The following is a 22,155-nucleotide window of genomic DNA, read 5'->3' as shown; positions in this document are numbered from 1 at the left end:
TAGCCACTGTGATCCACGCGACGGTCACCTCCAGACTGGATTATTGTAACTCGCTCTACGTGGGGCTGCCCTTGAGACTGACCCAGAAACTCCAGCGGGTGCAGAATGCCGCAGCGAGACTCCTTACGGGGTCTTCGCTGCGGGATCACATTCATCCGGTGCTATACCAGCTGCACTGGCTCCCAGTGGAGTACAGGATCAGGTTTAAGGTGCTGGTTTTAACCTTTAAAGCCCTATACGGCCTAGGACCCTCGTATCTACGGGACCGCCTCTCCTGGTATGCCCCACAGAGGAACTTACGGTCCTCTAATAAAAACATCTTGAAGGTCCCAGGCCACAGAGAGGTTAGGCTGGCCTCAACTAGAGCCAGGGCTTTTTCGGCTGCGGCTCCAACCTGGTGGAACACTCTGTCACAAGAGACAAGGGCCCTGCAGGACTTGACATCTTTCCGCAGGGCCTGCAAGACAGAGCTGTTCCACCAGGCCTTTGGTTAGGGCACAGCCTGACTCCCTCCTTCAGCAATCTTTACAATACTTTAGTTTATGGTTGCCATTAATTTTGATTTTAATTAATTCTTATGATGTTTTTATATTGTTGCACTTTTTTAGTGTTGTTAGCCGCCCTGAGCCCGGCTTTGGCTGGGGAGGGCGGGATATAAATAAAAATTTATTATTATTATTATTATTATTATTATTATTATTATTATTATTATCTGAGACACACAGAATCATAGCAGTCCTGGCCCTCACGTTCCGTGATTCCCAACCTCCGGTTGGTGCTGCAGGGATGGGGTTTTCAATTACATCAAAAAGCCTCTGATTCTGCAGCAGGGCCTTCATCTTTACAGACCAAGATGAATAATTGTCATTATCTAAGAGAGGTGGGTAAGGCAAACTTCCTGCCTTCTTGGCATCCATCTTGAAGCCAAGCCTCCAGCTCACACTGTCAGTCAAGCTGTAAAACCCAACAGTTGTTTTTCTGCCTTCTGGCAGGCAAACTGCAAGTTGTTTACGCTCTTTGGCACCTGGCAGCTAAACGCTAGCTGCTATGGAAAGTCCCTTCCAAGAGCACGTAAACTTGTAGCCAAAACATTCCATGGCTTTGTTTCGCTTTCCCAGCCTCACAATCCATCTGCGTAGCCAGTAACTTTCCACGCTCGTTACTTTGCAACAGTGCATAGAGGACTTCTTATCTCAAAACCACAAGAATTTGTGGAATGCAGGCTTCAGCTTCCAAGCTGCAGGCCTTTCCTCCCGGAGCTGTATTTTTCCAATACGCAGCTCCCATGAACCAGGGAATTAATCAACCTGCATTCACACTTTTAGCCCGAAATGCAGCATACCTTGATCTTTGTTGCTTGGAAAACACTTCCTTTTTCCACCAGCCGTCTGTTGAGCCTCTGGCTTCTCTCAGATGCTTGCCTTCTCCCTTGGAGCAGAGGAGGACATTCCACCAGCCTCTCATGCAGATGTCCAATGAATTGCAACCATCCGAAGGCTGCCATATGTTAGTATCTTGGCTCACAGCCAGAGGTACCTGGCCTCCCCCGAGGCAATTGAGCGAGATACTGTGTTTACCTTCCGTCTGCTACCCCGGCAGGCTAGGTAAACAAACCCGGCGATTCTTCTCATTAGACGTGAGAAAGAACACACCCTCTGCTTTCCTCTTCTTCTCTCTCCCTCCCTGCATTCTCCCAGGGAGGGGAAATGAGACAGACAGGAGCCCTTTTACATGTTTTATTCCTGTCACTCAGCAATACATAGAAATGCGTCTGTTCCCTTCAGACTCCATCAGAAGAGACACAACTCCTCCCCTGTACTTCCAGCACAGGTCATGTGACACTCTGAGCTAACATCCGGTGCTCAGTACAGAGAATAGGCTCCACCTTTTCTCCAACAGTACATCTGCAAAACATAACATCCTGTTTTGCATTCCAGCAATCTGGAGCTGGCTTTTGCCTTGGTGCATTTTCCCAACATGAATGTCAGACAAACATCAATCCAAAAAAATGCTCCAAAGCAAGACCCCTTAACACACTTCAGTTTCCACTCCTTTACACTCACATTTCCTAGACATTTCTATATTTGCTTATGGATGGATGTCAACCCACTTGAGCAACTAAATTGACTATGAGAAATATTTGGAGGGAACTCAATGCGATTTTCAACTGAGATTCGGGGGAAAAGACACAGTGGTACCTCGGTTTTCGAACAGCTTAGTTCCCGAACAACTTGGAACTTGAATGCTGCAAACCTGGAAGTCAATGTTTCAGTTTACGAACTTTGCTTTGGAATCTGAATGTGCTCCTGAGCTTCCATTTTCACTGTTGCGCTGCTAATTTGTGCCCCCCCCCCATTGTAATCAAAGCCTTCCATTTTCGATTGAAGTGTCATGAAGTCTGGAATGGATTCGTTTTCCATTACTTTCTATGAGGTCATATTTGGAGCTTATATTTGGTGCTTTTGTTTTTGCTATTTTTTGCGTTTTTGTTTGTGTGGCTTTTTCATTTTTGTGACTGTAGCTTGTTCTTCATTTTATGATTGATTGATTGATTGATTGTGTGACTACGGAAATGGATAAAAACCTACCATCCAAACAATGACTATCATCAGCGCAGGTAAGAAAGAATTTTAAATTTTTAATTGTTATCATCCACAATACTGTTTTATTTATTTTATAGTACAGTACAGTGATTACTGCTTTCATTTTATGGATCAATGGCCTCATTAGATAGAAAAAATCACGTTAAATTGCTGTTTTAGGGGTTGTTTATAAAAGTCTGGAATGGATTAATTCATTTTCCATTACTTTCTATGGGAAAGCATGCCTCCATTTTGGAACACTTTGATTTTGGAACAGACTTCTGGAACGGATTAAGTTTGAGAACCAAGGTACCACTGTACTGGTTTCCAGGCAAGGGATTAGTATTCACATATAACAGGGAATATAATGATTCCTTGAATGAGCTGCCTACAGTTTTGAAGCAGATACTCATTTGCATTCACATTTGTACATGAAAATATCTATCCTTTCCTAGCTATTTTAGTAGATGCCCATGGAAGGATGTCAATTCACTTTAGCAATTAAAATGACTATGAGGGAATTGGGGTGGGGCAGAGAGAGGTATTGGTGTCCTGGCAAGAGATTAGTATTCACTTATATTTATTTTTTTATTTTTTATTAAAGATTTCAACATAACAATTAATCAAAAACGTATCATCCTCATTCCCCCCCTATTTTCCCCTCCCCGAAAAGAAAACCAGGCCTCCCACCCCCACCCCCCAGACTTCCCTCAGCTCCTCTCCCTGTTCACTCATAACACGGAATACAATGATTCCTTGGATGAGCAGCATTCGCTTCCAAGCAGATACTTACTTTCTCCATCTGAAGCGGATAGAAATCAATGAGATCCTGTGGATCATGCAGAGACTGATTCTCCTTATGCTTCTCTATCTCCTCCTTTGCATATGAAAGGACCATCTCCGAGCAGGACAAGGCCTTCTTGTGGGGCCCTGGGAGATGTTTCATGAGCCATGGGAGCATTTCATAAAGCTAAAGGAAAGATAGCAGAAATGCTGCCATTACCATGAGGAAGCTTGTTCAAACCATTTGTGCTTTGGAATTGCACTTATAAAACATGATCTGCATTATTCTTCAGGGCTAGCATATTAGTTTGAGTCTCACTAAGAAGAAGGAAGGTGTCTATAGCTTCTCTGGAATCCCACAATGATTGGATTCTGTGAATTATCCCTAGCTGAAAATGTGAAAGAAAAGTATGGCTCAAAATATTTTTCCAGCTCCCCGGCATAATTTCAAAACTGGGCACTATCTCAGGACCTCTCTTGGAACAAGTTAGTGCCCATTTGTGGTAGTTGGAGGTGGGTGGAGAATAGGGATGGGGGGAAATTCAAGTACGGTAAGTTTCATGAGTACTTTTTTTTTTTTACAGATTAGGAATGGAGGTAGAAATATGGAGAACTGAACTTAAATTTGAGGAAAGGGTTTAGCAGAAGGGGGCTGCTTTCCTCAGCAATAGCGATAGTGCTTGAGCTGCTGGTCTCTCTTTCATTAAAAAAAAATTCCAGCCAAGTGGTGGCTGCAGGGGCCTCACCATGATTGCCACTGCTAGGTGGGTATAGAGTAGACACATTTAGTTTTCCATGATGTCAACAAAACTATGTAATTCCCTTCTTGAGAAGATTATTTTGTTCACCTCTGTTCCCTTTGGTGGGCTCTAGATGATCTGCTCTCAAGGTCATTTTTCCATTTTTGTCCCATCTTCTTTCTAAAGAGTCTCCTGTGGTGGACAAAGTATTCTTTTGTTGTTTTTTTTGGGGGGGTTGGTGTGTTTTTTATCTCAATGATAATAATGAGCAATAGATCAGGCTGTGAGATAGTAAGTGGCCCTTATCTCAGATCAATTTAAACCTGATCTCACTTCTCCAACCCTCTATCAGAATATTGATTTGTGGTATTAAAGCCCTTGGGAGGTATTAAAGCCCTTTGGCAGGAATGGAAATGACTACTCACAGCATAACCAAAGCTACATACAAATTGTAGGATAAATTCTATGGCTTCTATCAGCTTCTGGAACCGCTCATCTCCAAGAGCAAACCGGTGCCCAAAAGCCACAGCACATATCACGTTGGAGACTGAAGTAGCGATGGGCATGGAGGGGTCAAGTGGCTGTCCTGCAAAATAAAGTTATACTAATGTTAGCTCAGCTGGTCCAGTTCATACTGAGAGTGGGAGTTCATGGTGGTCAAGAGAAATTGCTGGGATCTCCATTAGGAACCAAGAAAAGCATATCACATTCCTTTTTAAAATGGACAGAGGTAGGACACAAATATATCTCCATATGCCAGCTAAGCACCATCACTTAGCATCACATACCCTTTGAACGTGCAAAAGCCTCCACGAGCTGATGGGCCTCCTCTGCTACTTGGTGCTCCATGCCTTTCTTTTCCCACCACAGCTTCTGCAGAGTGACTACAACAAAGCGTCTCTGTCGCCTCCAGTTGTGACCATTTGATAATGCAATACCTATGGAAAATCAGTGAGAAATAACAACAATCATACCTCGGGTTAAAGTCACTTCAGGTTAAATCTTAAATCTTTTCAGGTTGCCTCCCACGGCGACCTGGAAGTAATGGAACAGGTTACTTCAGGGTTTTGCCACTCACACATGTGCAGACACTCAGAATGACGTCACATGCATCCGCACTTTACAGTATGAGCAAAAAGTGAGATTTCTCGACAGCTCTACCGTTTTGATTTTTGAAGAGAAAACTGGTATCTGATACAGTGTGATGTCGACAAGTTTAGATCTTTCCATGGAAGGCCATCACGATCAAATTTCACTTCTATCTATCAAGCTTCTGGTGATGCTTTTTGGAAAAGAATGGAAGTGGTGGAAATGAAAGGAGCTTTTTTCTTTCTCTCTTGCTAAATTAGGATGGAAAATCATTGCCTACAGGAAATGGGATCACAAGATATAAAACTGGGTGTAAAATAATGAATATACAAGTAAATAACTATGGGTTATTTTTTAATATTGTATAGTGGTACCTCAGGTTACATACACTTCAGGTTACATACACTTCAGGTTACAGACTCCGCTAACCCAAAAATAGTGTTTCAGGTTAAGAACTTTGCTTCAGGATGAGAACAGAAATCGGGCTCTGGCGGCGCGGCAGCAGCAGGAGGCCCCATTAGCTAAAGTGGTGCTTCAGGTTAAGAACAGTTTCAGGTTAAGTACGGACCTCCAAAACGAATTAAATACTTAACCTGAGGTACCACTGTCTATGACTACAGTGCAGAGATTCCTGTTTAAATAGAAATGAAGAATTTGTTTTTTATAAAAAAAACCCATGGAGGAATGGTTGGAATTTTTTGGGAGATAAAGTCACCATACTGGAATGGAGGAGGACTATTGGGTACACACTTGAAGGTGATAGCCGGCTGGTGAAAGACCCTGTGTGAGAGGCAGAGAAGGAAAGATCTCCCAGGGTGGGAGACTGGGGGAAGAAAGGGAAGCACCCAGGTGAGAGCTGGGAGGGTCCACTCCCTTCTGTGTGAGACAAGAGTTAAGATCTACCTTTGAGACAGGTCTTGACGTTTCTTTGTCTCTTTTACTTTTTTTTTTGTTTGCTTAGTTAGTGTTTCTGAAAAGTTTCAATAAAAAGTATGGAAAACCAAGCAAACCCAATTCAGCCAATTTTTCGACACTGTTTTTAAGGATATAATGTGTGGTGTCAACCAGTTGCTAGTTGCAATCCATCAGGGGTGCCAACTTGAGTAAAATATGAGGAAGGGGGCAAGTGAGCCCCACCTCGCATAATCAATCACATAATGTGGCTCACGTCCACCATTAGAATGGCAATTGCCATGAACTTTGGCGGAGCCAGGCCCCTTCATATATTTTATAGGGGCACTGAAGGGACCTCAGCCCCTAGTTCTTCGCTCCTAGGTAACCTATTGCACTTGGGCAAAAAAATAAAATAAAAATGAGAGGCACAAATACAAGATGGGTGACACCTGGCTTGAGAGCAGTACATGTGAAAAGGATCTAGGAGTCTTCGTTGACCACAAACTTGACATGAGCCAACAGTGTGACGCGGCAGCTAAAAAAGCCAATGCAATTCTGGGCTGCATCAATAGGAGTATAGCATCTAGATCAAGGGAAGTAATAGTGCCACTGTATTCTGCTCTGGTCAGACCTCACCTGGAGTACTGTGTCCAGTTCTGGGCACCACAGTTCAAGAAGGACACTGACAAACTGGAACGTGTCCAGAGGAGGGCAACCAAAATGGTCAAAGACCTGGAAACGATGCCTTATGAGGAACAGCTAACGGAGCTGGGCATGTTTAGCCTGGAGAAGAGAAGGTTAAGGGTGATATGATAGCCATGTTCAAATATATAAAAGGATGTCACATAGAAGAGGGAGAAAGGTTGTTTTCTGCTGCTCCAGAGAAGCGGACACGGAACAATGGATCCAAACTACAGGAAAGAAGATTCCACCTAAACATTAGGAAGAACTTCCTGACAGTAAGAGCTGTTTGACAGTGGAATTTGCTGCCAAGGAGTTTGGTGGAGTCTCCTACTTTGGAGGTCTTTAAGCAGAGGCTTGACAACTATATGTCAGGAGTGCTCTGATGGTGTTTCCTGCTTGGCAGGGGGTTGGACTCGATGGCCCTTGTGGTCTCTTCCAACTCTAGGATTCTATGATTCTATGAATTAAGGAGAAAGAGACAGCAAGAGAAGGATGGACATATGGGCAATTTTGATTGCTCTGCTGGTGGTTCTTCTGATTCTGAACTCCAAAAAACTGCTCTGGTCAAACAGGCATTACCCTCCAGGCCCTCTTAAGATTTCTCTCATTGTCACCTTGTGGAACTTTGGATTTAAGATTAATGAAGATATTTTCATTAAGGTACTTACATCTTAGTTATAATTCAGCCTGACTTCAGTAATTGCTTTATCTATTTCCCTCAACAATTGTGATATTTCAGCTTAAACAATAGCATCAAATGGTAAATGGTAAATGCCATAAGCCTCTTTTGTAAGAAACAGTAAGATATACAAATAATACGGATAATACAAAGAATATTATTATTAATACTGAAAAGCACAAAATCGTATAAAAGTTGAAAATATGCATTAAAAACTACTGATCAAAAATATTTATTGTATACTGTTAAACTGAGGAAGGATGAGAGAACACCCTCAAAGAAAGAATGGTTTATGAAAATCTTGGAATATGCAGAGATGGCAAAAATTGATAAAAGATCCTTCAGCTCCCCTGGGAATGTCCCCGTGCCAAGGGACAAATTGATAATTTCAACAAGGGGGATCTGTGCAACATCTGGGCACACCCTAAGCAGCCAAGATGGGCATGGATCAAGGAGGCAAGTGGTGGGCCTACCAGCTCATAGGAATCTATCCACATCAGCAGGGAGTATCCGATCGAAGTGATCCAACACTGGACCCGAAGACTGTCGAGGGGCCTCCAGTTCTGTCATTGTATCTAAATTGGCAGGGAGGTCACGGCGGAGCAACAGGACTTTCTCTGCAAAAAAGTTCACGAACGCCTCACAGCTGTGAGTCAAATTTATGCTTAAATTTGGTTGTCCTCCTAAGGACATTATTGACCTAATTATTCTAAAAAGTTGTGCTGGGTGAGAGCTAGCGGATGCAATGGAAGCTGCGAAGTAAGATTTCTTAGCAACTTTCATAGCCATCTCATTGGCTTTCATAAGCATCCTATAAGATGTTCTTGAAGCTCCATCATGAGTCTGTAGCCATACTCGCTCTAGCCATCTGAGGTCCTGCTTCATTTTCCGGAGCTCCTAGGTAAACCAAGGGGCCCAGTTTCGGTGGGGTTGCAGAGGGCGCTTAGGCACGATCTTATTGATGGATGCCAAGAACCGGTTATTCCAGTCCTCGACAAGGTCATGTAATGAGTCATCAGGAGAAGCAGAGTCCCACAAGGCCTGACGGAATCTGTCAGGATCCATCAGCCTTCGCAGGTGAGCCCAAATAGTCTCGCCACCTGAGCGAGAGGAGCGAGAAGTCAATCTTGGCTTTCAGAGTGCAGTGATCAGACCATGCCACTTCCACAGGGGGGGAGTATGATCACATCTATGCCAGCACCAAAGATCAAATCCAGCGTGTGGCCTGCTTGATGAGTGGGGCCCAAAACAATTGTAACAACCATTCACAATCCTTAAGTAAATAAGACAGTGCATTCAGTTCAGCTTCACAAGTACTTAAGCTAATTGTTGTTTGCTTCTTGCATGACCAATCAAATAGACCCTGATTGTACATGTAGCAAACTCCAGACGTACTTTTCCTGTCTGTAGTGTCACTTCCAAAACTTGTATCTGCAAAAATCTCAAGACCACCAGACTTCTGATTGTTAAATCTCAGTCTGTAATGCATAGTGCCTTTCAAATAGCATGCTATGCATTTCAGAGCTTTCCAATCCTTAACAGTGGGATTGTTAACTTGTCTGCTTAGCAAATTACAGCTAACAGCAATGTCAGGTCTTGAACATCTGGCAATGAAGTTTAGCTTGCCTAGCACACTTCTGTACAGTGTAGTGTCAGAAAATGCTTCTTCAGTGTCTTCTACCTGATAACCTGTTGTCTTCGGTGTGTCTACAGGGTTTGCATCCATCAGGTTCAGTTTGCTTAACACATCAGCAATTTCCCGTGACTGGTGTACTAGAATGTTACCACTTTGATCTCTCTCTATTTCCAGAGATAGGTAGTTGTTTACCTCACCAAGATCTTTCATGTCAAAGTGCTCTTTCAGTTGAGCTAGGGCATTATTGTACAATGTGACATCTTTCCAAAAGAATAAAATATCATCAACATAAAACAAACAATACAGCTTCTTTTGCCCCTCCTCTTTGACAAATACACATGGATCAGCTTTCCCTTGCTGAAAACCTTGAGAAAACAATGTCTCAGTGAGTTTTGTGTGCCAACACCATTCACTTTGTTTGAGACCATAAAGGGACTTCTTTAGAGCACAAACAAATCCCTGTTTTACCTGTACGCCATCAGGTGGAAGCATATAAAGTGATTCACCTAGAGATCCGTACAAAAATGCTGTATTCACATCGTGGTGACTAACGTGTAGATTCTCCTCTGCAGCTAGCTTGAGCATAAGCCTAATGCTCTCATATCTCACGGTGGGTGAGTAGGTCTCGTGATAGTCTTCACCTGGTACCTATGCAAAACCTCTGGCTACCAATCTGGCTTTGTGTCTGACTATCTTGCCATTTTGATCTGTCTTCGCTTTGAAGATCCATTTGCTTCCAAGCAGTTTCATTCCTGGAACTACTGGAACTAGCTCCCATGTTTTGTTCCTTTCTAAGGAATCAAGCTCAGCCTTCGTGGCATTTAACCATGGCTCAGCTTCTTTTGAATCCAAATCCTGGATTTCTTGGAAACTTGAAGGTTCAAATACCTTCTTGGAGCTTTTAACAGCTGCTACTGCTGTTTTAGCAAAATCATCAGCAAATCTCTTTGGAGGTCTGCCTTTTGTGGCTCTTTGTGACCTGCGAATTATCCTTAAGTCCTCAACACTTTCCTCTTCCTTCTTAGGAGAAAAGTGGCCTATTGTGAACAATGGTTCTTCCAATTCTTGATCAGAGCTTTCAGAGGGTCGCATAGAGGCTTTCGCACTCTTGAAATCCTCTAAATCATCCGATTCAGTTTCAGACTCAGAATCAGAACCTTCATCAGTGGGTGTGGGTTGTTGCGGCTGCTTTTGCTGTTGCTTATCCTCAGTCTCATCACTGTCATCAGGATAACATTGGAAAATTCCCACATTCTCCCCCCACTTGGCATTGTACTCAACACTTCTTGTGAGCTTAATTGTCTTAGATTCAGTCATCATTATTCTGTAAGAACCTTTCTGATAACCTAGAAAGATACCATGCAATCCACACTTGCCTAACTTGGAGCTTTGTGGTGTGTGAACCCACATGTCAGAACCAAAAATTTTCATGTGTTTGATGTACGGTTTCTTGCCAAAGATCTTCTCATAGGTGGTGCAACCAATCGCTGAAGATAACCTGCGATTGTAACTGTAAACAAAACACGAGAGAGATTCAGCCCAATAACTCTCTGGAAGATTGGCATCATGCAGCAAGGTTTTTAACCCTTGAAGCAATGTCTGATTTGCCCTTTCGCAAAGTCCATTCTGCCATGGCAAGCGAGGACTGGACAAATCGTGTTGAATTCCTTTCTCAGTCAGAAAAGCTTCAAACTGCTGAGAAGTGAATCCACCCCCACGATCAGTGAAAAGAGTCTTTATCTTCTTACCATGCACATTTTCCAACCAAGCACAGAATTCCTTGAACCTTGGAAAAGCCTCTGATTTCTGCTTGAGATTGTACACATAAATATACCTGGAAAATGCATCAATGAGAACCATGAAGTACCTATTTCCACCCAAAGAGGGTGATAGTGGACCAACTAAATCAGCATGAACAACCTGGTATGGTTCTGTAGCTTGCCTACTAGACACCTTACCTTTCGCAGCCATTTTCACCTTGTTTGCTGTGCATGCCTTGCACTTCAAGTGGTATCTGCAGGGTTTAATAGTCATACCTTCAACCAAGGCAGGCATTTTAGATACTGCCTCAAAATGCAAATGACCAAATTTCCTGTGAAAATCGTGAATACATTCTGCATGCAAACTTTTGTTAGAACCTGCAATGCAACAAGTTTCATTCTGCACAACATCATCATAATACAAAACAAACAAACGATCAACACATTCAGCATGCAATACATAATCGTTTTTCTTTGTGATGGTGCATTTCTTGTTCTTGAAGGAAACATCAATGTTCCGTTAATTCAGCTGCATAACACTGAGCAGATTGTGTGTGGCATTTGGTACGTAAAGGACATCTTGTATCGATAAGTCCAAACTGTGAAGAACAACAGTTCCGTAGCCTTGACTGGGGATCGTGTGGTCATCCGCCTGGTGAATCGCACCTTCCTGCGGTGTAAAAGACACGAACAGTCACTTATTGTTGCACATGTGGTGGGTCGCTGCTGAATCAACAACGAAGAAAGATCTAGACGTCTTCTGGACCTTTGCGACCTTTGGAGTGAAGCGTGAGACCATTGCCTTGTGCTGCGTTGTCCTGGACACTGGACCTTTGCCTTTGCTTTGGCCTTTTCCACGCGATGAACTTCCGCTGCGCTGCTCTGTCTTGGCCCTGGGATATCTGCATTCCCTCTTCATATGGCCTAGACGTCCACATGAGTAGCATTTCACTGCCTTCAAAGCTTTGGCGCCATCTGGTGGTTCCACTGCACTCTGGGATGACGTCTGTGAAGACTCCCCCTTACCCATGCAGCTAGCACCCCGGCGGTCTGCTTCATTCAGAATCACGGCAGTAACATAGGCTACTGTGAGCTGAGCAGTTGGCTGAAAAGCAACCTGAGTGGCAACAGACTCCCAACTTTGACCCAAAGAATGTAGTATCATGAAGGAATACACAGCCTCTGGAAAGGTGAGTCCTCTCTGTTGCAGCTCATGTCTCAGATTCTGCATCTCCATCAGATGTGTATGCACATCTCCACCTTCAGCAAGAGCCATACCATGCAGCTTGGCATAGTAGTACATTGAGGAACCAGCTTCTGTCCTCAAGTGAGCCTCTCTTAAAGTGTCCCAAATTTCTCTGGCTGTGGTCTTATCACGCAACAGACAGAGCTCTTCTGGGGATACTATCAATGTAAGAGTTCCCATCGCTTTGGAATCCTTAGCTTTCCATTCGTCTGTAATTGGAGCTGGGGGGTTGTCTGTAATAACTTTATACAGACCCTCTTTCTGCAGACTAGCCTCTGCATAGAGAACCCAGTCCGCATAGTTTTTCTTATTGAGCTTAGGAATCCCAAAAGCATCAATTGAAGAATATTTTAAGTGGAATTTAAATGGAGAAACCCCCATAGAAACTGTGTGGGATGCAGGAAAGGCAGTTATGAGGGGATTCTTGATACAGAAAAACAGCCAATCAAGAAAAGAAAAAGAGACAAAGAAAGAAGAGACTCTATTACAGATTATGGAAAACGAAAGAAAATTAACTATTAACCCTAGCGATGAGACTATAAAACAGAATTTAAAAATATTACAAGCCAAATTCTCTACAATAATAAATCAAGAGATAGAGTGGAAAATTAAATTACTGAACCAAAAGAATTTTGAATCCGCAAATAAGATAGGGAAGTATCTAGCATGGCAAATAAGAGAAAGGAAGAAACAAAATACGATTAGTAAAATAAGAGAAGGAGAAAGAATTGTGGAAGATCCCAAAGAAATAAAAAGGATATTTCAGAAATTCTATAAGGATCTGTATAAAAGAGGAAATGAAACAGAACAAGAAATAGACCAATATTTACAAAAATACCATTTGAAACAAATCTCAAAAGAGGAAAAAGAGCTATTAGATCAGAAAATTAGTCAAGAAGAGATAAAGAAGGCAATAAAAAAGATGAAAGAGGGGAAAGCCCCGGGGCCAGATGGCCTCTCGGCCAAATATTATAAAATACTAAGTAATCAAATATCCCCAGTGTTAGGCGAGGTGATGAATAATGTATTGAGGGAAGGAAAGATTCCAAACACCTGGAAGGAAGCATATATCACATTGATCCCCAAAAAAGACGTAGATAATATGGAAGTGAAGAATTACAGGCCAATCTCATTATTAAATAATGATTATAAACTATTCGCAGATATAATGGCGGAAAGATTAAAAAAGGTCTTGATTAATAAAATACATAAAGATCAAACAGGCTTCCTTCCAGGGAGACAACTACGGGACAATGTAAGAAATCTGATAGATATTATTGAATATTTGGATATGAAAATAGATAGACAGGCCGCTCTGGTCTTTATAGATGCTGAAAAAGCATTTGACAATATTTCGTGGGACTTCCTAAGGAAAAGCTTAGAAATGATGGGAATAGGAGGAAAATTTAGAAAAGGGATAGAAGCAATATATAAGGAGCAGAAAGCAAAATTGGTAATAGATAACACCACAACGGAATATTTCAATATCTATAAAGGAACTAGACAAGGTTGCCCCCTATCCCCTTTATTATTTATAACAGTATTGGAAATACTCAATGAGAGATTGAGGAAGGCAACAGAAGTGAAAGGAATTAAGGTGGGAAAAAGGGAATATAAAATCAAAGCATTTGCGGACGACATTGTATTGACCCTAGAAGATCCAAAGGAGAGTGTCAAAGAAGCCTTACAAATAATAGAGGAATATGGGGGTGTGGCAGGTTTTAAGGTTAATAGGAATAAAACTAAAATGTTGGTTAAAAACTTAAATAAGGAAGAGACGATGGAAGTAGAACGAAAGGCGGAAATAATGGCAGTTAAAAAAGTGAAATATCTTGGAGTGTGGATTACGGCCAAAAACCTAAATTTATATAAGGATAACTATGAGGTCACCTGGAGGAATATAAAGAAAGACATGGAAATTTGGGGGAGGATGAAACTTTCCTTTTTGGGGAGGATAGCAGTGGTTAAAATGAATATTTTGCCCAGAATGCTGTTCTTATTCCAAACTATTCCAGTAATTAAAGGTTTAAAACAATGTAAAGAGTGGCAGAAAGCCCTGGCGAGATACATCTGGCAGGGGAAAAGACCACGGATAAAAATGAAAATATTGATTGATAAAAAGGAAAGAGGGGGCTTTGCACTACCAGACCTGGGCATTTACTATGAAGCAGCATGCCTACTCTGGCTAAAGGATTGGATAAAGTTAGAGAACAGAGATTTGTTGGACCTGGAGGGTTTCAACAACTGGTATGGGTGGCATGCATACCTCTGGTATGAGAAGGTGAAGGTCCATAGGGGCTTCCTGAACCATATCTTCAGGGGACCAATATATCAGGTTTGGGAGAGAAATAAAAATCTCCTTGAAAGAAAGACCCCCTGGTGGATCTCACCAATAGAGGTTTTATCAATTAAGAAAACTAACATGGAGGGGGGAAATGCTACCTATGAAGATCTGGTAAGAAAAACGGAACAAGGACCCAAACTTAAACCTTATGAAGAGATAAAACATTTATTCATTGGTTGGTTACAATACCATCAGGTGAACGACCTACTAAAAGAGGATAAGAGGAAAACAGGCTTCGAAGATAAAAAATCAAGATTTAACATAGAGATAGTAGAAGGAAAGAACAAAATATTATCTAAAATATATGATTTGTTATTAGAATGGTACACAAAAGATGAGGAGGTGAAAGAAGTAATGATTAAGTGGGCAATTGACTTTGGGTATAATATCGATTTTGAAAAGTGGTTGGAACTGTGGAACAGTAATATTAAGTTTACGGCCTGTATGGCATTAAGAGAGAACATCTGGAAGATGATGTACAGATGGTATCTTACGCCGGCGAAATTGGCCAAAATGTACAGATTAAAGAACAGGACATGTTGGAAATGTGGTGAAGTAGAGGGAGATCTTTACCATATGTGGTGGTTATGCAGTAAGGTGAAGGTCTTTTGGGAACTAATCTACAATGAACTTAAAAAAATATTGAAATACACTTTTCCCAAGAGACCAGAGTCATTTCTGTTGGGAATAATGGATAAAGAAATAAAAAGTGAGGATAAAATAATATTCCTCTACGCCACCACAGCTGCAAGAATCCTGCTGGCACAAAATTGGAAATCGGAAACTGTACCTAGTATAAATGAATGGCAGGTTAAAATGGTAAATTACGCCGAGCTGGACAGATTAACAGGCAGATTAAGAGATCAAGATGAACAGAAATTCAAAAAAAATTGGAGTAAATTCGGGAATTATATTGGAACAGACTTATAAGATGATCTGGCAGGGAAAGGAAAACTCTTTCAGTGACAATTCTAAGATTAAAAATAAATACGTAATTATAGAATTTATTAGAAACTTACCAAAAGGGTGGAGGGAAGTCTATTTTTATGATTTTATGATTTTGTGTGTTTAATTTCTGTTTGTGTGGAAGGGGAAATGGGAATGACAATTTATGTTGACTTGTCTGTGTATACATTTGTTTGTTTTTTTTTGTTGAATATGAATAAAAATTGAATAAAAAAAAAAAAAAAAAAAAGGAATCCCAAAAGCATCAGCCAGCTTTGCATTCGCCATCTCCACGGCGTTTATTCAAGCTGCGTCACTGCTGCTTTCAAACCTCATTCCAAAAGCACTTTCAAAGGTACTTTCGGTTTTCAAGCCTCCCAAGCCTGTGAGCTTGTGCCTTATAGCCTTTGCCTGTACCGTGGCAAAACGGCTTTAAAAGTACAAAGTCCAGCCATAAAGCCATCAACTAGAAGCTGGCAGGCTGCCCAGAGCATGAGCACATACCTCTCATCAATCAACTCGACGCGCAGAGCAGATAACACCGATCCGTTTCTCTGTCCCTCTGCCGGCATTCCGACTCGGCCTCTGGAGTCCATCCTTCAGTTTGACTGCGTTGTTCTGGGCCCGGAACCAAAAATGTTGTATATGCAGAGTCCTGTACACAGCGGAAGGATGAGCAGTACGTGCCACATGCTTAACTTTGCTTTATTTTCAGTTCAATGTTGAGAGATTACAAACATGCATCTTTCCTCTGCCGGAGCAGAGAAGCAACCGACCTTCTCCTCAGAACAAAGAACACCGAGAGATGAGTGAAAAACAGGAAACCAGTGTACGTCACATCCAGTCTCCCATTCCCGTGGAAAACCCAACAGTACTCTGACTGTGGAATGCAAAACATTGTCCCGTGACAAGCACTTCGCTGCACAGTGAAGAAAAGCAGAAACCAACAGATTTCAGCAAGGCATTTGACAAGGTGCCCCATGATATTCTTGTAAAGAAGCTGGTAAAATGTGGTCTTGACTATGCTACCACTCAGTGGATTTGTAACTGGCTGACTGACCGAACCCAAAGGGTGCTCATCAATGGTTCCTCTTCATCCTGGGGAAGAGTGACTAGTGGGGTGCCACAGGGTTCTGTCTTGGGCCCGGTCTTATTCAACATCTTTATCAACGACTTGGATGACGGACTCAAGGGCATCCTGATCAAATTTGCAGATGACACCAAACTGGGAGGGGTGGCTAACACCCCAGAGGACAGGATCACACTGTCCTTCAAGAAGGAAACTGACAAACTGGCACGTGTCCAGAGGAGGGCAACCAAAATGGTCAAAGGCCTGGAAACGATGCCTTATGAGGAACGGCTAAGGGAGCTGGGCATGTTTAGCCTGGAGAAGAGGAGGTTAAGGGGTGATATGATAGCCATGTTCAAATATATAAAATGATGTCACATAGAGGAGGGAGAAAGGTTGTTTTCTGCTGCTCCAGAGAAGTGGACACGGAGCAATGGATCCAAACTACAGGAAAGAAGATTCCACCTAAACATTAGGAAGAACTTCCTGACAGTAAGAGCTGTTCGACAGTGGAATTTGCTGCCAAGGAGTGTGGTGGAGTCTCCTTCTTTGGAGGTCTTTAAGCAGAGGCTTGAGGTGTTTCCTGCTTGGCAGGGGGTTGGACTCGATGGCCCTTGTGGTCTCTTCCAACTCTATGATTCTATGATTCTACATGTCACTTTCCCCATTTTCAACACCAGAGCAAGAATGACCCAGAGTCCACCTATGATGAAGAAAAGTTAGCCCAGTGCATTTTTGACCTCTTTGCAGCAGGGACAGAGACAACCACCGGTTCTCTGAAATGGGCACTTCTCCTCCTGGCAAGTCATCCAGATATCCAAAGTGAGAGAGGAGAGCCAGGAATTCTCTTGATCACTAGGGTGGAGCATAATTCTTTAAAGCTTTCATATTGGATAGAGTTAAAAGTGAGTTTATGATGTAAGTTTTGGAAGCCAAATGCTATTGAAATAAGCTAAAAGTTTTTGACTTACATGTCTGGAAAGATCATTCTCCCCCACCACTTTTATGGAACCTATAATTGTAGGGTTGGAAAGGACCCCAAGGGTCTCCTGCCTCTCCGTGCTCCATTACATGAGGGACACGCGTGGCGCTGTGGTCTAAAGCAGTGAGCCCCTTGTGCTTGCTGATTACAAGGTTGGCAGTTCAAATCTCTGTGACAGGATGAGCTCCCGTTGCTCTGTCCCAGCTTCTGCCAACCTAGCAGTTTGAAAGCATGCCAGTGCAAGTAGATAAATAGGTATTGCTGCAGTGGGAAGGTAAACAATGTTTCCATGCACTCTGGCACTCATCATGGTGTTCAGTTGCACCAGAATATATATATATTTATATCCCACACTCCCGAGCTAAGACCGGGCTCAGGGCGGCTAACAACCAATAATAAAAACAAGTTGATTAAAATACAATTTAAAAGATTAAGATACAACATTAAAACAATTAGGGAGCAATCTCTTCATAGGAGGAGAAAGGAAAAAGAAAGAGGGGGAAGGAATGAAACTTATTCTGAGCCAAAGGCCACATGGAACAACTCTGTCTTAAAGGCCCTGCGGAAAGAGATCAGATCCCGCAGAGCCATGGTCTCAGGAAACAGAGCATTCCACCAGGCTGGAGCCAGTGTTGTGAAGGCCCTGGCTCTGGTTGAGGCTAATCTAACTTCCTTAGGGCCCGGGACCTCTAGGGTGTTGCTATATATGGACCTTAAGGTCCTCTGTGGGGAATACCAGGAGAGGCAGTCCCGTAGGTACAAGGGTTCTAGGCGGTGAAGGGCTTTAAAAGTCAAAACCAGCACCTTAAATCTGACCCTGTACTCCGCTGGGAGCCAATGCAGCTGCAATTTATATATATATGGCCATTAGGACCTTATAGGCCAACTAAGTTTGTTCTTGGTATGAGCTTTTGTGTGCATGCACACTTCTTCAGATACACACAAAAGCTCATACCAAGAACAAACTTAGTTGGTCTCTAAGGTGCTACTGGACACATGACCCAGAAAGCTATCTGTGGACAAACACTGGCTCCTTCATCTCCTTCCTTTGACTGGACTTAACCATCCAGAGGTCCTTTACTTTTACCTTTACATGCAGAACATTAGCCAAAGATCAGGTGAGGAAATGAGGATTAATGAAACTAAGTAGGAAATATTGAGAGCCAGGGATGGAGAATACACACACACACACACACACACACACACACACACACATTACAGATAGCCTTTGATCCCAGCCCTTCAGCAAATCCAGCCACCACAAACATCTGAGATAAGCGTCACTTGCAAAGATTTCACACCTGGGGATCTAGAGTGGGGAAGAACCACGTACACAGACTTGAGCTCTTTGGAGGACCAGGTGAGCTGAAAATGCAAGAAACTGGGACTCATTCACAGAGATTTATGGAATGTGTTCAAGGGAATTAAATGTCCATCTGAAATAAAATGCAGTATTCACAATAAACCTTCTGTTTCCATCATTCTCTTCAGATAAAATGCACAAGGAAATAGAAGATGTCATAGGTTCTGCTCACTCAATCTGCTATCAAGATAAGAAGAAACTGCCCTACACCAATGCTGTGATTCATGAAATGCAGCGCTTTAAACACATCACTTTTTTGGGGTTCCCTAGGCAATGTACAAAGGATTTGAAGCTGCGCGGTTTTCTGATTCCCAAGGTATAAAAGTGTGATACAGCTGCACTCCTGTAGCCCAAGAGCAAAGAGCAGCAGAAGGTTTCATATTGAGAGATGCAGTCAGCCGTACAGGAACTTCCTGTCTAGTCAAAAATCTGAAGGGCAAGAGCAGGAGCTCCATCTGCAGACATGTTTCACCACTGGCAAGTGCCATTCCATGGGGCAATTGTGGCAGGGGAGGAGCATTTAGTGGCCAGAGGTCTCCACCTGGTTGTGAGCTTTCATTTTAAAAGAGGTGGGGGAAATTCCTCTTGTGGTCCTGCCTATTCAGGAAGTTTTTCAGGGTGAAGAGAGGCAGCTCCGCAGATGGGGAAGCAAATCAGCGCAACACCAGGGATATAGAGGGACCGATGGGGGAATCGGCGAGAGGGCTCCAGGACTCTTCACCGGACACCAGCGGGGAGAGCACGTGTCCTCTGCTACCCACGCCCACCCTGTGCAGAAAACTTCTGCGCAGAGAGAGTAGGAAGAGACTGGGTGTCAAACAACTTTTATGTTGGAAAAGATTTAAGAAACGCCCACTGACGGATTCTGCTAGCGACTGAGGCAGCCACAAAGTGAATGGATGCCCAGACTGAAAGGTTTAGCAAGGCAACAAAGCCTTGAGAGGCGGCAACTTACGCACGAGCAACCCATACACATTACACACACACACACACACACACACACACACACACACACACACATATATATATATATATATATATATATATATATATATATATATAATATCACATGTCTCTGCAATGATTAGTCTTGGAATAGTGTGGGACAATCCAGAAATGTTTTGATCTGAATGCATTCCAAGTCACTTGTTTCTTATTTGCAAGGGACTATTATTGTTCCCGATCTATGCTCTGTTCTTCTTGATCCCACACAATGGGAGACACCTGAGGAGTTCAACCCAAATCATTTCTTGGACAAGGATGGTCAATTCATGAACTGAGAAGAATATCTGCCATTTGGTGCAGGTAAACGCAGAAGTCCAAGCTATGTTGTGATCTGTCGATGTGCTTACTGGTCTGCTTCCAGGAAATGACATCAGCAGCAGCACATGAGGGAGTGGGCCGGAGCAGTAGCAGCGTCTTTCTGGCTGGAGGGGCAGCGCTGGTCAGCAGAATGGGGCAGGGAAGTGGCAAGTTAAGGGCATCTCTGGGTGGGTGGATTGGGATCCACACATGCACATACACTTATGTGGCCTCCATCTGGACCTCCCTACATTTGCCACCCCTGCCCTGTCCCTGAGAGAGGCAGCACTGCCAGCACCAGGATACTGCTGTTCCCCGTCTCACATCACACTGCAAGCCATCCAACTTCTTTTCAGGCAGCAAGGCTAAGGCTATCTTTTCATGGGGTACTATTTAGCCTGGTTTGAAAGCACACTCAGAACTGATGAAACCATGCCACTTCCTTACTTCTCCTACTCTGAAATCAAAAGAATATTATTCCTGCAGAAATTCAGCAGACATCATCACTGCTAACTTACAAATTCTCCAAAGGTCAGATTCACGTGCTTTTCCATACAGCATTCAGAAATCTAGTTCCTACCAATGTGAGGTAAGTCTGACAGGAAAATTACTTTATGCTCTTAACCCCTTTCTGCATTGCTGATTTGGACAGTTGACAAAAGTTTTCCTTTCATTTTTTTTAAGTCAAGTTTTATTGAAAGTTTTATATATGAGACACAATAAACATCTTGCCAATCTAAAAAGGGAAATAGAAAAAAGATGAGGAAAGGAAGAAAAGAAAGAAAAGAAGAAAAGCAAATTACCTCTATCAAAATTAAATATTCACCCTTATTCTACATACAGAAAAGTGAGCCCTCCCGGCTCCCACTTGGGACCTAGACCCTCTTTCCCCAGTTTCTAGCCCTTCATTTTCAGTCTATCCCCTTCCTCAGTGTATCTTCCTTGATATGAGATAGGGAACTTCAAACAAAACATAAGTATAACAAGAAGAAAGAAAGGTTAGCACGGACCTGGCTTGGAAAATTGACAGCAGCCTTGATGATTTCGCTATCCTATCTATGTCTAGTTTGCCAAAGTATTAAGGAGAATGTTTATAACTACAAAGCAATGAACATGGGAAAGTAAATTCTTGCTCACTTGCTGTCTTTCACTTGTCCCATCCTCAGGGTCTCGCATATGTTTGGGAATGCAGCTGGCAAAGATCGAAATATTCATCTTCCTGACCAGCCTGCTGAGGGCATTCAGCTTCCAGCTACCAGAAGGGGTCAAAGAACTCAGTAAAGAGGCTACAATAGGGACTACAGCACATCCCCATCCTTATAAACTCTGTGCTGTTCCCCGTTGCACACATAAGAAAATAGGAAAATATTAGGGGCTGCACCCCTGCTTCCTGCACTTGGTGACCCCTTGGCCACTCCTGACACACGAACCCCCTAGCATTTCCCCTTCTCTTCCCATCTCATCCCATGCAACTACTGAGGTCTCTTTTCACCTTTGCAGCTCCATTTCTGAAGCCACTTCTCTCTTATCTTCTGCAGCTCTGCTTTGCATCCATTTCCCCCTTCACCCCATCTTCTCCATTTCTTCAGGTCCTTTCATGCCCTTGTTTGCATCTCCATCCCTATCCCCATGCCTCCTTACTCCCTCCTTTTTGACAACTTCCTTTGCACCCCCATTCTTACTCTCACACCCTTTCCCCCTCCCCTCTACTTTCCTCAAATCTCACTTACACACACATTCACACACCTCCTTCTCTTTCCTGCTTCTGTAGCCCCCTTTCAACACACACTCCATGCTATGTTATTGTATCTTTAAGACGAGTAGACTACTAAGAGCAGGACTGTCAGTTTGTCCAGTTGAAGAAGGTTAAGTTCCGTTGATGGATACTGTACGTGTATGCTTGTTAATAAAATATCTCTTCTAAATCAGTACATTGAACCCAGAACTTCATGTTGAGGACCACACCAGGTATCAGGAGTGAAATAGGTTGTGCGAAGTCAATATGGAATATTTGAAGGCTTCACATCCTTTATCACAGCTAAGAAATGAAAGAGGGA

General features: G+C 42.8%; 3 protein-coding genes and 1 long non-coding RNA gene across 5 annotated transcripts in view; 2 read left to right on the top strand and 2 right to left on the bottom strand.

The window, feature by feature from the left end:
• The window catches only part of LOC309533158 (cytochrome P450 2J2-like), a 283,269-nt gene that overhangs the window by 44,309 nt on the left and 216,805 nt on the right, over nucleotides 1-22,155 (top strand). Inside the window, exon 9 of one of the 2 annotated variants that reach the window (XM_082224354.1) lies at nucleotides 21,265-22,026. The exons of the other annotated variant lie outside the window; for it this stretch is intronic. Coding sequence (XP_082080480.1) covers nucleotides 21,265-21,470 — 206 coding nt within the window. The 3' untranslated portion in view covers nucleotides 21,471-22,026. Of the gene's footprint in view, nucleotides 1-21,264; nucleotides 22,027-22,155 lie in introns of those variants that run through there. 2 annotated transcript variants of the gene reach the window in all.
• LOC309533176 (cytochrome P450 2J5-like) overlaps nucleotides 1-22,155 on the top strand; it is a 317,301-nt gene that overhangs the window by 81,219 nt on the left and 213,927 nt on the right. The window lies entirely within an intron of this gene.
• The window catches only part of LOC309533172 (cytochrome P450 2J2-like), a 196,926-nt gene that overhangs the window by 140,151 nt on the left and 34,620 nt on the right, over nucleotides 1-22,155 (bottom strand). The window lies entirely within an intron of this gene.
• LOC309533322 lies at nucleotides 3,412-5,282 on the bottom strand. The gene is made up of 4 exons (XR_014220115.1): nucleotides 5,267-5,282; nucleotides 4,894-5,043; nucleotides 4,531-4,691; nucleotides 3,412-3,552 (listed from the first exon to the last, which is right to left on the bottom strand). It is a non-coding gene; the product is annotated as an uncharacterized lncRNA (long non-coding RNA).

This window comes from Podarcis vaucheri, assembly GCF_965113315.1.
Source record: "Podarcis vaucheri genome assembly, chromosome: 5".
Classification (NCBI taxonomy): domain Eukaryota; kingdom Metazoa; phylum Chordata; class Lepidosauria; order Squamata; family Lacertidae; genus Podarcis; species Podarcis vaucheri.
The sequence above is the reverse complement of the archived record's forward strand: the minus strand, read 5'-3'. Positions and strand labels throughout refer to the sequence as shown.